We start from the raw sequence: 16,862 nt of genomic DNA, 5'->3' as shown, positions 1-16,862 counted from the left end.
GAGCAGGATATGATGAGGCGAGTTTACTGTCAGGCCATAAGCCTAAACTAAAACCACCTGAATGAAGCAGCACTGGCCACAGCTTCACTCACGGCTTTTCGAATGATCCTACAGTCAAGTATTACATGATCCCTATATTTATATTTAGTGCTTTCATTCAGACCATGTTGTTACGATATAACCAATGGGACACACGGGAGATGTGGGTGTGAGCCGTTGCCTAGCAACAGCTGCTGTAAGCGAGACAATGTGAAAGCTGGGGGAAAAGAGGACAGAATATTTAAGAATAGAAAATGGGAAGATGCTTTGAAAATATAGTATCATTTTGGTTTGAATATAAAAATGTTTTCACAGGACGTCATGTCGTATCGGTTCACTGGTCGCACCCCAAGTTATTTTGCCTTCTTTAATAGTTTTACAGTGATAATAAAAGCAGTGAGATATTATACATATCCTTATAATTGGAATTTTCGTTTTTTTAAACTAAATTCAGCTCTTTGTGGCGTTTCATTTAAACAACATCTATTTCACACTATACATCAGAGCAGGTGAGCAGTGGCGCAGCATCATGTTCCTGTTCTTTCGTACCTGTGTTTGTGGGCTGCGTGGAACCTGTCTGCCTCCGCCCCACCCACAGACAGGTGTGAGTGAGTCAGCGAGATTCAAACAGTGGGACAACATGGGTCGCCATCTATATTATATCTTTTCAAACTGTGTTACACGAATCAACCGGTAAAGATTCCAACATGAATATGGACATTTACAAGACTTTAACCTAAAGTTAGTGGCTTGTGCTACTTTTGTTGGTGTCCTCCGACAGTGGCTTTTGTTTCAACATTAGGAAACAAAGACAGACTTGTCAACAGTGTCTCCAGTTTATATATATATATATATAGCATCTCATGAGTGACCTGAATTTGGTTTGGCTTCAACCCTCTTTATTCTGGTGGTATTTAAAAAGCGCGTCTCATCTGACGGCACATAAAAGTGGCTTTGATGCTCTAGATAGCTGCCTGGCGCCCTGCTTTCGATTCGCTGTCTGGGTCCTTGTCGTCTACCTGCCTCACCTAAACGCTCCCTTTATGCACATCATCGCTCTCCTCGGGCGTGATAATGAATTTCTACCGGTCAGTCTCCTGTGAAATATGCAGCTTCTCCAACGAGGGAGACGAGGCCGGCGGTTGCCGGGGGCGACGAGTAGCTTGGTCGCGTGCGGCAACCGCTGCTCCGAGGCTCCGCCCTGTCTGACCTTGAAGAAGCGCAGGTGATTTTACAGTAGAGAAAAAAAGGTAATAAAGTGCTGAATAGTCACTGTTGGCAGAACACTGACACTGATGTACTGTTCGCTAATGCAGCGACACCTGGAAGGTGTCCCGGGCTGAAGCCATGGAACAGTGTGAAACTGCCTTTATTTAGCCTTTTTTAGAGACCTGTCGACCAGAAATAGACCTTCTCCAACACCAGGTCCTTGACAGAGCATTTAAAAGAGTCCAGACCACTCGCACGTCGCTGCTTACGTCCACACGCTCATTTCCAGCCACTCTCGCTAATGCACGTGTGCAGAGGATGTGCCCGGAAAGGAAATGACCCCACTGGCCCAGAATTCTCATCCTCTTACGGTTCACATATCGTGGCCGCCCGTCCACGTCCGAGCTTTTATCGGCCCTGGTTTTTGTTGCGCCAAAGACAACTTAATGAAAATCGCTCTGCTTGAGAACTCTGCGTTTTGTCTAAACCGCTCAGCCGCCCAACTTGAATCAGTGTTTACTGGAAAACACCATTAAATGCTGAGCAAATCTCTCACATTTGGCCCTAATCTTCAGGGATTTGCCCTCTGAGGAAATGGGTTTTCCCTCTAAAGCAAAGGTCAAACAATTTATTTATACTGGATCTAGTCCCACACAGGATAATGTCTTTTTGTAGATTTTAAATCTATGAAGTGGGGTGTGTGCGTCATGTCTTTCCTTTATTTAATCAGGTGAAGGTGAAGCTGACTAGACTTCAATTTGAACAATCCGAATGTACTTAGATTTTGAATATTGAGTATTTTCCTTCTCAAAGCAAAAAAAAAAAAAAAATCCAGGCTAATTAGATTCAGGTTTTACTGAAGCTGGTCTCGTATCGTGACAGTGAAGCCCACAGTGGGTTGTAGCAGACTGTTCCTGTTGGTGACACCGGCGTAACTGTCCTCCTCGTCTCTCAGGGAACCCAGCGTTTAACCATCCGATTGACCCCTTAAACCCCTGTAAGCCACAAGTGTCACGGTGAGACAATGCAGAGCATTTGGGGCTCGTTGGCGTATCTGCCATCCCCCATCAGTTCACATTAATATTTCAGCTCCCGCTCTATGAGCAAAGGTAGAGGTTAATGCTTCACGCTGAGCACGGCAGGAAGTGCTCCTGTTACGTGGGAAGCGTGAAGAAGTGGGGTCACTTCATAGGAAGCTGTGCCAGTAGAAAGGTGGTAGTGGTCAATGAATGTCTTGTGGAACCTTTAATATGTTTAATGAAGAACATTCACAATTGACAACAGAGCAGGAGAACAAAGAGAGAAGCCACACCCCAGTTACTGTCTCTGTGTGTGAGCCATTCGCTGATGCTGTAGAATGGGACCGTCAGAGCCGTCTGGCATCATCCGACCTCCTTAGCAGAATTCTTAGAAAAACAATATGGAGAAATACAGGCTGAGCGCTGCAGCGGTCTGCAGATGTTTACTGGGTCCCAAAAAAAAAAAAGTCTTGGAGCCGGTAATATTTCTAGAGGAAGTAATTTAAAGTTTTTGACGGCCCCGGAGGTTGCGAGCTGCATTTCTGCCCACGCAGCATCTTGAGGGCCTCTCGAACCGTCGGCTCAGTGGGGGAACGTGGCGAGCGCAGGTCACGGTTGCTTCGTCGCTCGCGAATCTGTAATTCCCGCTCGCTGGCTCGCGGACCTTTCGCAGGATATTTGCCGTCCGCAGATAAACGGGATCCGATGACTTAATCCCAGAGGATCATTGAGGCGGAAGCTCAACCCCAGAGGAGGAATCACAACCTGCAACGTTTCCAGCTTCATGTAAACATAAAGCTAAAAGAAAGAAGAAGCAGGCGTCACTTTGAGCCTCCTGTCGCGGGTGATTGATTGAATCGCATGGCGCCCATGAGCAAGGCTTAGCAGGGATTTCTGCCATCTCAGACCCCCTCAGCTACTGATGTGGAGCAGCTGATGCGCTTTTAATAAATCAAGGCTTTTTTTTGTCACTAGTGCTGGTATTGATCCCTGATTTTGGAGAAAATCCAGACATGATTACACCGAGCAGCCGCACTATGCATGTATACGGTCGAAGCTGCAGGCGCTATAGGGTTGAATAGATTTCCTTATGGATCCAAAACCTGTTGGTTCTGTGGGAAACCTCGCTGCACGTTGCATTGCTGGTTTCTCCTCGCTGACACAGAGTTTTCTTTAAATTTGCAATCGCCATTATTCCGGCAGCTCTGCTCTGATCTGGTCCCAGAAACAATAAGACTTTTTTCGGGTTGTTACTATTTCACCTGGTTCACATCTGTGTCACGTGTGCACACGTGCGTGTCTGCCGCAGTCACACTTCCATATTCCCGCGTCTGCCTGCCAGCTCGTCGGGGGGTTCACGTGGGAACGTCCCATGGAACCGCGGCGCGGCAGATTCTCGGCCGCTCTGCTTCACGTGCCGCCGGAGGACTTAGTGCGGGATCTATATGTGAAATAGGATTATCAGTAACTCCACTGTCTGATTAAATCAACCGGATAGCCTACAAACCCCCTCTGAAGCTCACACACTAACAGCCCTGGGAGCCTCTATTCTATTCTCATCATTCAACTCTAGTGTGCAGAAATCGCTTGTCTTTTAAAGTTACATTCCATCCATATACTTTATTATCATGATCTTGTCGGGAAATGAGATGATTGACAAGCGTGACGTGTTTTTGGGTTTGACCTTTTATGAAGAGCGGCTTCTCTTTCGTGGCCGGTTGAGGCTGTTTGTGGCAGAGGTGAGGTTTCTCCTTTTCGCCTCCGAAGGATCAGAATAAATTGGATTCCTGTCGGGAGCAAGCGGAGTGAGAAACGCGGCACAGATCTCGGCGCTCGTCGCCATCACTCCATCATTCATCCCCACTGAGATCACGGCTCGAGGAGGTTGTTAGAATCCTGCCAGAGCCTGTTGAAACTCGAATCACAACTGTCAAGGAGAATCGCCTGCGTCTTGTTCCTGGGCCACTTTCTACGTCCTGGCGCTGCGCGGTGTTTTCTCAGCGAGGAAAACTTGTCTGCCCTCGTGCATCCGTCTCAGCTTACGCGCTTGTTTTGTCTTTGCCTGAGCTGCAGGCTTCACAGCCTTCCGGTGTTAACGCCTCGCTCCTCGTTAGGCGGGTTGAGGCAGTTTGTCTTTTACCCCACGACGGACGAACCAGTAAGAAGCTCTGAACCCCAACCTCAAAAAAAAAAACCTGGCCGCGGAGAGTTCACTCTGCAGGAAGTCATTAAATCACCCGGGGGGGGGGGGGGGGGGGGGGGCAGCCAGCAGGCGGGATGTGGAATGTGGTCCTTTAGGTATGCGTGGATAAGCCCTCCATGACACTGGGATGCATGCACACACAGCGAAGGCTGTAAAAGCATGCAGCAGCGTGTGTCACGGCTGCAGGTATGCAGCATATGGGGCCGTGGCGTCACACAGACATTTCCACGGCTGTTTCCGGGGGTGAAGGGGTCAATCAGCCGGCGGCGGGTCCCGCTGTCAATCAAAAGGCCCCCCGGGGGGGGGGGGGACGTGGCGTCACCAGGCTCAAAATGGATCAAAACGGCCGGAAGAAACGCAACTTTCAGCTTCACGCTGGCTTTTGATTTGTTTCGGAGCTTTCGTGCACAGGTTTGGGATTCTTTTACACCGCGCGGCCGACAGATTCACAAACCTTCGAATTTGGTGCTGGTCATTTTAAAAAGCGTTTCGTATTTTTTTCATTCACAAGTTTTCATTGTTTGCGTGCTTCTCTCACCACAACTGGAATTTGTGTTTTCACTGAGCGCACACATTGTTCTGCTGTTTGTCTGGATATCGTTCAAGATCGTAGATGGTCGAAGAAATCCCAGCCGCTTATGCTGGTGTGACTCACCAGCTGTGTGTGTGTGTGTGTGTGTGTGTGTGTGTGTGTGTGTGTGTGTGTGTGTGTGTGTGTGTGTGTGTGTGTGTGTGTGTGTCCGCCCTCAAAAATGGCTCAACTGGTTTCACAAACCAAAGGACAGAACGAGTCATTTTGTCAACTGTCGTCTCCCAACGGTTGTTTCCTTCGCTGACACAGTTCGGCACATTTGTCTTCCTTTGGTTTGTGTCACATTGACCTCCAGGTGCTCTCATCATTTTACCGTCGGTCCTCCTCCAGCTCCCTCCGGCGTCTCTGTGCGTTCTTGGGTGGATATCAGTCACTGTCAGGGCTGCAGCAGCAGCAGCAGGATTGGGTTTCGGTGCACTGTCGGGGTCTGTTTTTCAATGGGAGGCTGCTGGAAGTGAGCAGGAAGAGAAAGAGTGCAGGACTGGGGAGGTAATTGATGCATAGAGACGAGAGGAATAAAGACGAATAAAGACAGAAAATGGGAAACGATGAATCGCCCTTGCGTTTCTCAGACTTGTGCTTGAGTTGGGTCAAATCAAGACTCAAGCCATGAATCAAGACTCGCGCTGGGAGAAAACAAGGGCGCGTGAGCAGCGGACGGCGGCCCCGTCGGCTCGGCGCCGCTCGCTCACAGCCTCCGCGCGGTGACACATGAAGTAGTCACAGGGTTCGCTCTGGCCCGCCGCCGCCTCATGCGAACTGGGAGGACTCCAGCTGCTCACATCTGGCATCGTGTCGAGCAGATGGTTTCGATTTGGCCCGACTCTCCCCGCTTTTGTCAAAGCCAGTTCAGCGCGCTGTAGTTTTCCCTTCGCATCCCATTATCCTCCTGCTTTCTGTCACATCTTCTTCCCGTTTGCTCGTTTTCCCGTGTCTCTTCCTCTCCTCCCCCTCCTCCTCCACCCACGTTCCCGTCGCCTCGGGCTGCGCGTGACGCGTCACACTTGCGTCACCGCCTTTGGACGACCGGCCTCAGCTTCCCGCGTCTCACTGAACCCGTTCATTCTGGGTTGTTGCTTCGTGATCCCGTCGCCACAGCTTCGAGGCGTTTCTCAGGGCGCTCTCGCTCCTTACATTACGCAGCCTCCATCCCCGGCCTCGGGTCTCCGTGGAACTCCTCGGCACCGTAGGAAAACATTCCCGTTCCATCCGCTGCGTCAGCGCTCCTGCTTCTTGGATTCATCGCCCCCACAAAGTCACACGGGCCGCCTGTTGGCCTCCATTTGTAGGACGGATGGAAGTGGAAAAAATGGGAACAGCTGAAGAACAGCCGTCAGGTCCTGTAATGGACAATATATCTTGGAGCAGGAAGGATGAGCATGTGTGTGCGATGTGTAGTAACCGAGGTTGTCTCTCCTGCATCTGCAGCCACGAAGCGGGTGAGAATCCGGCCATCGGCTGGATGTGGAGTCCAACACGTAGCGATGATTTCCTGTCTAACGGCCCCTCTGTTGCCTTGTCCTACTGTACTCTCTGTCAGACACATTAGCGTTTGTCCCAAGCTGCAGCGGTTTGGGAGCTCCGTGTCCTGAGTTTGCCACTTTGTCTGTGTGGCCTCAGCGCAGAGATAACGGAGCGTTTGTGTGTGAGTGATTTATTGACCTCCCCTTCACCCAAACATTCAGGTGATTTTTTAAAAATGCGCTCAAGGGCCGTTTGGGGAATTGAGATCAGAGTCAGCCTGAGATCATGATCCTCAGCTTTCGCGTGTTTTGTTTTAGGTTAGGGCTAAGTGTGTGTGTGGGTTCAGAGTAAATTCATTCATGCATATTTTCTTGTTGACTGTGACACTAAAGTACATTAACGCCTGAGAACGGAAGTTAGACACTAATAACTGGTACACTGCAGAATTACTTCATGCTGTGAAGTCACTGCAAGGGATATTCCTGAATATTTCTGAATGTTCCTTATGTGTTCCTGCAAAACTCAAGATATCATTTTAACAATTGGCACCTGAAAACATCTGGATTCTGCCCTCATACTGTATGCGCTCTGGGGGTCTGTCCTCTGTGGCCAAGACGTGATCACGCTGTGTGAGCGTGATGTAAGTGAACGTCTCACGACTTCGTCCTGACCTTCTGGCAGGAACCGTCCATCGTCCGCGTACCTGTGCGCTGTCGCTGGTTTCCTCTGTGGCGGTTCTAATGTGTCAGCAGGAGGTTCATTCTGCTGACGTTGGCTCAGCGCTGCCAAAGATAACAGAAGCTCAGCGCAGCGCTGCCTTACTTCTGTGACACACATCTGGATAAGGCAGATGTGTAACACACGCACGCACGCACGCACGCACGCACACACACACACACACACACACACACATGCACACAGTAACTTAAAACACATGTGTTTATCATTCATTTATACTGTATGTGTCAAACAACCGTGTGTGTGAGCCTGTGTTAGTTCACTACATGATGATTTAGCATATACACACTTGCATAGACTTGTCTGAGCCTGAAGACATCACGCTCTGCGCTGAGTTGATCCTCGTTCAAGAGTCCATGTTCCACTAATATATGGATGTTTTTTAAACCAGTTGTGATGATTATTCATCTCTTTCCACTGGTGAAACTTACATTTAGTGATACAAGCTTTAACTGGTTCCCGTAAACTGCCATCAAGTTCCAGCAGGAAGCAGAAAGGTCGCTCATTATGTAGAACTCAAACTGGAACCTGCGCCCGTCTAAATAGTCCAAGCAACGATCTGTGATCGGGTTTGCGCATTCTCCTGCTGTGGGACAGTCATAGTTTGGCAAAGCTGACGCTGTTGCACCCACCCACGATGCCTCTATTCCTGCCCAGCAGGGACCCGTCCTAAACTTTTGTCTTCCTAACGGTAAATGTGTTTTTGTCACTCAAAAGCCTTTTTCTCACTTGACGTTGGTAACGAGTCCCGAACAACAGCAGCTGAAACCGATGTGTGTGGTTCTTAAAGTGCTGCTCGAATCCAGGTTCTTACACTTAAATCAGTGCTCGTTGTTTTTTTTTTTTGCTTCAGCTGGAATTGCCTTCTGCTGCCGTCTTTATGGCATCACATTGTGTCCTGAAACGCATGTTTTAGAAGAAAAGGGCTGCGCTGTCCTAAAGGACAACATGCTCTTTGGTTCTGGTCTTGGTTTCTCTCTGTGCCTCTGGGCTCCAGGCGTGCGGGGGCTGTGATACACGGCCGAGTTAGTCACTGGCATCATCTAGTCATCACCATAATGTTTGTTAAGCTGCTGCAGCGTAGAGTCCCATTTTTATGAGAAGATCAAGTAGAAAAGTTTCAATCGGCAAAATATTCTCACACAACATAAGTAACACTTTTAAAAGTGTATAAGTTGAGAATCGACTCCTGCTGAGACGACTCCCAGTGGGAAGAACACACAGTAACATCGATTCATTGCTCAACAAGGATCTTTTATTGATTCCAAAGCCAACGCTGACACGCTGCACACTGGCATTATGTGCGTCCTGTCTGCGTGCGTCTCAGGCTACGCACAGTCTTAAAGTTCAGCTCCATCTCCACTTTCCTCCATTTTCCCCCACTGTCAGCTGGCCGTGGGTGGGATGGATGCAGCGACGACAGGAGCAGCAGAGTCCTGGGAACAAAGCGCCTGCACCGCATGGGGTCCTCCTCCTCCGCTGCTTTTCTCATGCAGGCCGCATCCGCGAGCGCGGCGGCTGCCGCTCAGGCCTCGCCGGGAGGTCGGCAAAGGTCAGAGAGGTCCGACTTGGGGATGAGGCCCTTCTCTTCCTGCGCTTTTTAGCTTCTTGCTACTGGAAAGCTCCCAGTAGCAGTTCATGTCACATTATATCATCTATATTGTCTCCTTTAATTACTTTCATTTGAAGAATCCGTCATTCGCAGCGCTACGTGCTGAGTCAGCGATCGCGCATTCCTGTGAGTGTGACAGGAGCATGATCAAACGTGCCCTCGAGCTTCAAACGGTTCAACGCCGTAAGCCCCAACTCCGCCGCAGCCGCTCGGAGCCGGGGACGGATGACACGAGGCCGCGTGGGCTCGACCCAAGTCGTTTGACAGGATCAAACGTTGCCGTTTAAAAGTGTGACATGCGCTTGAATAGTGAACTGTGATCTCCTGGTACAATTGTGTGAACATAGTGGCTAAATCAGGACAGCTGTCCTGACAAGTCACATCTCCATGACCCTAATGTCGAACATCTGCGTTGTGGCCCCCTGCTGTGAGGATCCAGTGGAAGCAGCGACGGGCCCAGCATCCGCCGAACGTGGAAAGCGCTAAGAAGGATTTTTCGGCGCTGAGAAGTGGTACCACTTTAACGCACAGCAGGGATAAACATTAGGATCAGCAGGGGGGCGGCAGACAGCTGCGAATATGTACGAATAAGTGTGTCAAGGAATTTTTAGGAGTTTGGAGAAGCGGGTCACGGCTAGATCATCTCAAAAAATGCTCCGTTCTCCAAATTCCTCCTCGCGCGCGCGGGTTTGAGACTTCCTGGCCAAAGAAGGGCCCGTGTCACTCGCCGATGATGTAACTCGCGGTGCATTTCTCACAGTCAGCAGTGCGGCTTCCTGTGGAAAAGCAGCCGTCGAGTTTTCCCTGTTTTCCGCCCGCCGCTCCTCCGTCTTGGCAGGAAATGTTGTGTTTTCCAAGAAAAAGCGGTTCCACCTGGGCTGTGCTGCGGGTTCCAGTACGTCGGAGAGCCGCGATTCCTGTCTGAATATTCCAGCCTGCTTCCTGCCGGCCTGCTGCTGGAATGTACTCTGGAATGGCTGCATGACGTCTCCGCATCCCAGATGACCCTAAGAGAAATGTGGCGAAATGCTTTGTGTTTACGCTCAACGTCTGCTCGTGAGGACGTAATCAGAACGAAGGCATATACATTTGGAGTCTTCTGCTTGGGTGAAAGCTGCATTTTCTTTATATAGTTATGTTAAGTCATTCCACATATGTGTGTGTTTACCTCAAATGCATGAGCCCGAGTGGCTGCTGTGGGTTTGGTGCATTTAGGTAACGTGCTCAGCACAGGATCAGCAGGTCGCTGTGTCCCAGTCAGCTCAGTTGTGCGCAACACTGTTAAATGGAAGCTTTAGGCCACAAGCGAGAGTTGTCCTTTTAGTCAGCGTCGTGTTTGGTCTCTTTGTCTCACCAGTCGATGAGTGTGATGTTTGTTGTGCGTTGGGAGGGGTTTTACGGGGAGGCAGTGAAGGCATCTTTGTTGGCGCCACATAAGATCCCAGTGTTTAGCTCCGCTGGTTATTCATGTGAAAAGGCTCCTGTTTACGCTAGTGTGTGTGTGTGTTTTATTTATTGCTGTGAGGATCATTCACTGCCTGGGTCTTTTAATTGAGTCCTAGCACGCGCGCGGAGCTGCTGCTAAATCAGGTGCCCTTTGATACAAGTAGGATGCATTGTAATGAAGACTGAAACTGTTGTTGGGTTTGTAGCTCAGCCTGTATAATGATGCACCGTCTCTGTCTCGCACGCTCTAACCAGCAGCTAATGAAGGAGGCAGACGGACAGAAGCAGGCTGCTCTACGGAAACAAAGAGAGATGGGGAAAGAGATGATTTCTGATGGGGGGATGATGTCATGGACAAAAACTACAACAATGCTGGAGCTTAACTTGTTAGTGTGATGGTGCACATTGTTCCAGATAATGGTTTGATGCAGACAGATGAACGTGGAAGCAATAAATAATAATTTGAGGAGACTATAATCGTTTTTATGTGAGTGTCTGCTTGAGTGTGAGTTTTGGAAGAACAAAGAAATGAGGGGGGGGGGGGCTGAAGTTACTGACCCCACCCCAAAACCACCTGCGTCCGCTCAGACCAAGCTGAATTCGTACCAAGCTGAAAATATCTTGCAACAAGTGAGAACTAGAGCTGAAATGACCACATTAAGGGTATCAGCGTGCGACTGAAGGGCACTTGTGGCAGCGGACGCTCCAGATAAACCACAAGCGACTTTATCAGCGCCTCGCTGCTTTTTTGCATCTGGTTCTCAGTCAGAAACAGTGCAAGAACAGAATGAGGGTTCGTGACAGAGGAGATGCACAGAGACAGACACATCAGACAAAGAGGAAATTGGTCAGTAAAAAAAGCGTGAGTAACGCTGATGCCTGTTTCCATGGTGATTGGGGTCAATGAACGGTTGCCATGGAGATCAGTATTTGGAATTTCGCGAAGGGGATATTTTGATGTCTGTTTATGTCTGTGTGTAGTCTGAGCTCGTGGCTGGAGTCTGTGTGCACATAAGAAAAGATGATTTATTGTTTATAATAACCCAGAGTTGATATAACAAAAAGGTGAGCACAGAATATGTTTACAGCATATTTAATATTAATGTAATTATAGCTTAACATTTTACTAGTTAATGCTGCCCACAGAGATTTCTATGTCCTAATTCATTTGTGACAGGTGACATGTGCATACATCTTCCTATCGGTTACTGCTTCAAGGCTCTGCGCTGCATGTCGGACACATAGTCATGCTAATTAGCGTCTAATGAGCCCGTGCAGGCCTGTTTGCGTCCATTAGACAAACCTAATCAGTGTCACTGCAGCAGAGTCACATATGCAAGCTGATCCCTGTGTGACGGCTTCTCTTCTCTTTCTGCTCGCTGCAGTTTATCTTTCAGGTTTAGACAGAAACAGTTGTAAAGAGCCTATGACTTATTCATCCTGGTTGGAAACTTAGGCGCCTGTTTGCGAAGCGGAGCGTGTTTCAGCGGACGGATGTTTTCTGCCCCGTTTCGTTGGAGCGGATTCTGGGTCAGTGTGTTTTTGGGTGTCGGGCGTGTGCGCGTCGCTTCTGTCCTACATCTGAGTGGTTTGTTTTGTTCGTTGTGGATTTGCTTCCATCCACCTGATGTCAGGGGGCGAATGAGGCCGTCGCCCGTCACAGACTGACCTGCTGAGTCAGCTCAGCGCTAATGTGCTGCCAAACGAAGCACGCCGTGACGTCTTTATGGGATACTTTATAAAAAAAATGTGCACATCTGTCTGTGCCGCACAGATTCCTGCCTTTTAGGTCAGCGGCTCAGATTAGGAGCCGCCGCACAACAGGCCGACCCTAAATTAAAATGTATCCAGGACACACGCACGCTGTGCACGGATGTCGGATGACAGATTTCAGTAGTAGCACGTCAACTTTAACCACTTGCCATCTTGGCTCATACGCATCATAATCACATTTAGCACACACATGCGCGCATAATGTGCAGCAGACTTGGATGGTGTCATTTGCGATGAAGCTGCGAGGCCACAGGCTTCTGGCTTCGCGGCTCGACTTGTTCCTCCCTCTGCTGACGTCCTTCCAGGCCTCGAAGTGGAGCCTCACACACACATTGAGTGTGGATGACAGCGGGTCCGAACGTTTCAGCTGAAGCTGAACACACACACACACACACACACACACACACACACACACACACACACACACACACACACACACACACACACACACACATACACACACCTCCCCCGCTCTCTGGTGATGTCACACACTGTACAGTACAGTACGCACGAGCCCGTCCTTCCTCCTCCGCGCTGGGCTGCGTCGTCATCATCATCGTCGTCATCACCAGAGCAGCGTTGGGGGTTGCGAGCCTTGTTCCCACGGAATATGAATTTACCTTTTAAAACCAAAAGAAGCTCCTGCACATTGATCTTCCATATCGTTTCCGGTGCAGGCTGTAATCTAGACATGTGTGAACAGCTGACTGGTTGTGTGTGATAGATGTGGAAAATACAAGCTGTGCCATTTTCATATTTTCTGTACTTGCCCTTTAATTTGACCAGTTGGTTGTTTTCACTGAAGAAAAACACCATAGTCAACATGTTTTAATGCTAAGTTCTCGACTTGGTTTCACACCGGGCCCTCGTTTGCTAAAAAACAGAAATGAGTCTTCTGTGGAGACCACACACATGCTGTTGCTGCTGGTGCTCCGGTTGAAGGAAGACAAGCAAAGAATTAGCATCGTTTGGCGATGTAAAAAAACAAAAAACAAATCTCAGGAGTGGAATTCTGGGAATGTTGTTCTTCCGAGGCAGGTGGTGCAGCTACCGGCTGTGGTCCCGGCCGCTTCTCTGGCTGAAGCTGGAACGGATGAGGTCACGACCTCTGTGGGACAACGTTCAGGTGCGGGTGTCGCCTGATTGTTTAGACGCCGGTCCTCCGGCCTCAAACGAGCGTGGGATCGGCCGTCAGGGTGGATGCGGGTGGAGCCGATTAGATCATCCCGGGTTCTGCCCGACGTGTCGCGGCTCATTCAGGGTGTGACGCCGATTCTGAGGACACGAGCCGTTATTTAAACTCTCCGATCACTCTTACTCCATCACATCACACACAGATGAAACCCGTCTCACGTACTAAATACTGGTGCTTTGCGTGAACCCTTCTGTCTTTATGGATGCGATTCCGCATGACGTCATCCATTGATTTTGCAGCTCGGCCGTAGCCACTAATCTTCCAGAGGGATGTGTTCGTTAATCCAGTCATTAAGATTAATGTTGGCGTCTGAGACCGTGACGTGTGGTGACTGATTGCAGCATAATTAGCTCTGGGGGTGAAGTACAGGTACTTTACAGTGTCATGTTTACAGTTTGACTTGTTGTTGATCACTTTTCATACTTTATATCTCCATTTAATTAAACTGAAACCACTTTGGTTGTGGTCTATTAGTCAGTTTACTATTACGACTTACCACTAATGAACTCAAACATTAATCTCGTGTAATGGTTTCCTGCTCTGTCCGTGGCCCGCGTTCTTCTCACTTACGAGCAGGTCTCATTAACTGCGTGGCTTTGTCTCCTCTCTGCAGGGCCGGCATCGACGACGTGGAGACGGACGTGGTGGAGATCGAAGCCAAGCTGGACAAGGTCTGAGTGACTGAGCGTGACTGCGTTAGAGAATAGCATGTTCCATCATGGGGCGCATTGTTGGGGTCTGGGCAGATCTGGGTTCCATTCATTCGCCTGCGTGAGTGGTCTGGAAGAAGGCGCACTTCTCTTTTTTTCTGTCCTCTTTCTCTTTTTAAATGTCAGAGCTATCTGCAACTGCAGACGCGACTTATTATATTTAGCCGACTCAGATCCCACACACTCCACCGAACAAACACTGATTAATGTCACGCTGGCGGCTTTATAGTCTGCAGTGTGGAAGGTACCGCACATAGAGGTCCTCTGTTGTTTGAGCACGTGAGGCCTTCATTACTGGATCATTTCATATTGTATATTTGTTGGACACAATGTGTCTAACATGATAGTTGTGTGTGAAGGCGTTTCTTATTGCTATGCTAGTCAGATGGTTTAAAGGTGACTCAAGGTCTGGACGCTGGGCAGAACAGGAAGACAGACGGTCTCCAGAGAGTCTCTGCTCTGAGATCATGTCTGCACAGATAAACTAATTGAGTCGTACGTCAGAGAGCGTTTACCAGGAAGTGGCGTTGTCGTGCGGTTCACCAGCTTGTGTCTTCTTCTTCTTCCTTTATTGTTTCTCTCCCACTCGAGCTTGCGATCGAGCCATTTCTTCACCTCAGCGGTGCAGTGGACGCCTCCTAACCTTATGCCGTGACATCACTTCTAAGTGCACACACACACACACACACACACACACACACACACACACACACACACACACACACACACACATATGGATTATTTCCAGCCAGGTCAGGACCCTGTATTGAACTCTGAGCCCCATCTGAGCACCTTTTAACGATGACCATGGGGGGTTGCGGTGGTGGATGCAGGGGGGGGGTCCATCAGGGTGATTTGTTCTCTGCTCGGGGCCTGTGAAGCTGCCTGGGGTGTGGTCTGACAGCTGAAGGCTTTTAGAGGAGGACATTTATGAGACTGGTGACAGCTGAAACTGCTGCTTTAAGCCTGACATTTCTAAGAGTGATAAGAGCTGCTTCTGTCCGTACCTGCTGGATATTTTATTCGATGCACTTAAATGAATCATAATGAAAAATGAAAAAAAGTATTAAAATGAAAAGCATTTTTGCTTCTATTCTATTTATTTGCAAACCCACAGCTTGTAAAACTAATGGAGTTAATGATGGCGTTCATCATTTCCTGTCATTCGTTCGTTCAGTCACCACGACCGGGTTCCTTCACGTGGAACCAGATGTGGCATTTGAATCAAGTGGACCCCTGTGGTGCCTCGGTTCAGACTCTGGGAGCCCAGTGGGCCACACAGAGATATCACGTGTGTCAGTGACAGTCATAAATGTGAGGGGACGTGCATTAGGACCGCTCCAGTCCTGGTACCGGTCCTCGCCCTCCGGTTTCCCATCTCTGGACTGTGGGGCGTTCAGTTCTTGCTGTCAGAAACCCAGCGGGCCACGCTCGCCCAGCGACGGCCCTGGGAACCTCTGCACCAAATGAGATAATTAAAGGTCCTGGCGTGCCCCGGCACCCGCAGCAGCGCACGTGTTCCGGCTGCATCACTGCGGTAATAACAGCGCTCCACCCGGGGCCTCATCACGGATCCCCGCGTGGCGGCCGCCGCTTCATGTGGCGTCTGAAAGTGCATACCGTCGCTGCGAACTGTCTGCACCTTGTAGTATATATGTTTACAGTAACTAACATGGCACACATGCTACGCTAACACGCGCGCCTGACAGCGTGAAGCCACTCTGTACTTAGAAATATTCCTCTGAGGGTCTGATAAGAAGATTTGCAGCGAGCTTAGCTGAGATGAGTGCGGAATAACGAGGGAAAGCGATAAATCGGACTCGGTCTAAGGAAACCTCTCAGCGTTTTTAGGCCTGTGTATCAAAGTGATGGCAGACAAGCAGTCCGTACAGTGACCTGTAATCTCATGAATCTGAGCATCCCCACCGCCTGCGACCACCAATTCTGTTAAGCGCTGTTTGTTGTAGCGCTCGGACTATTAATATCCCTGCAACACATGATGACTTTGCATGTGACTTTTCAAACAGACAACGTCTCTTTTTAAATTTCCTGGGTGTTTAACTCAAGCGCCGTCGTGTCCTTTCCACCAACACCAGCTGGTGAAGCTGTGCAGTGGGATGATCGAGGCCGGCAGGGTCTACGTCAGCGCCAACAAGCTGTTCGTGAACGGCATCAAGGACCTGTCCCAGCAGTGCAAGAAGGAGGAGATGATATCAGTGAGTCCAAATACTACACAGACTATAAACCTTCATATTGAGCCTTTGCTGAGGCGGTTCAGATCATCTCACGCTTGTACTTACCATCGCGTGTGTACGTTCCTCGTTGCAGGAATGCCTTGAAAAGTGTGGGGAAAGCCTGCAGGAGATGGTCAACTACCACACGGTAAGCTTCCTGTGACCCACACACACACATTAGTGGTGGCCTCGGGCAACAGGGGGTCAAAGGAGAGAAGGGCCGAGCCCAGGCGCCGTTGGCCTTTCGGACCTTTCGACTCTGCGACCATGAATCTCCCCTCAGTCAGGAGTGTGTCTGATTCAAAACACACGACTCTCGACATTTGTTTGCTTTTAAAGCAGAAGTACACACAGTACAGAGCATTTAACTAAACAAATACACGTTTCCCCACAGCACAAACGAACTTGACATGAAGGGCATGTAATCAGTGTTTTTAAGGGCGTTACAATAAAAATCTCTTTCATATTTCTTCTTATATTTTACCTTCTTCCTGTTTCACTCATGCTTCACCTGGAGCTTTGAATGCTCCACACCTGAGAGGATCCGTCAGCCGCCATCAGCATCCAACAGACTTACACTAGTCACACATTATTTATCTCTTGAGCTGCTACGCGTCCCGACACGTCG

The 16,862-nt window shown here is 49.3% G+C and overlaps 1 protein-coding gene and 1 long non-coding RNA gene across 9 annotated transcripts in view; one reads left to right on the top strand and one right to left on the bottom strand.

The window, feature by feature from the left end:
* Nucleotides 1-16,862, top strand: part of LOC114855059 (arf-GAP with coiled-coil, ANK repeat and PH domain-containing protein 3-like) — a 34,145-nt gene that overhangs the window by 1,833 nt on the left and 15,450 nt on the right. For all 8 annotated transcript variants that reach the window (XM_029149792.3, XM_055509320.1, XM_055509318.1 and 5 more), the window contains exons 2-4: nucleotides 13,904-13,961; nucleotides 16,097-16,216; nucleotides 16,329-16,382. In XM_029149792.3, the coding sequence (XP_029005625.1) occupies nucleotides 13,904-13,961; nucleotides 16,097-16,216; nucleotides 16,329-16,382 (232 nt within the window). The remainder of the gene's footprint in view (nucleotides 1-13,903; nucleotides 13,962-16,096; nucleotides 16,217-16,328; nucleotides 16,383-16,862) is intronic.
* On the bottom strand, nucleotides 1,703-4,283 carry LOC129604190 (uncharacterized). Its single transcript, XR_008694868.1, has 3 exons — nucleotides 3,952-4,283; nucleotides 3,530-3,708; nucleotides 1,703-3,065 (listed from the first exon to the last, which is right to left on the bottom strand). It is a non-coding gene; the product is annotated as an uncharacterized LOC129604190 (long non-coding RNA).

This window comes from Betta splendens, chromosome 5 (assembly GCF_900634795.4).
Source record: "Betta splendens chromosome 5, fBetSpl5.4, whole genome shotgun sequence".
NCBI lineage: Eukaryota > Metazoa > Chordata > Actinopteri > Anabantiformes > Osphronemidae > Betta > Betta splendens.
Note: the sequence above shows the minus strand (reverse complement) of the source record. Positions and strands in the feature narration are given on the sequence as shown.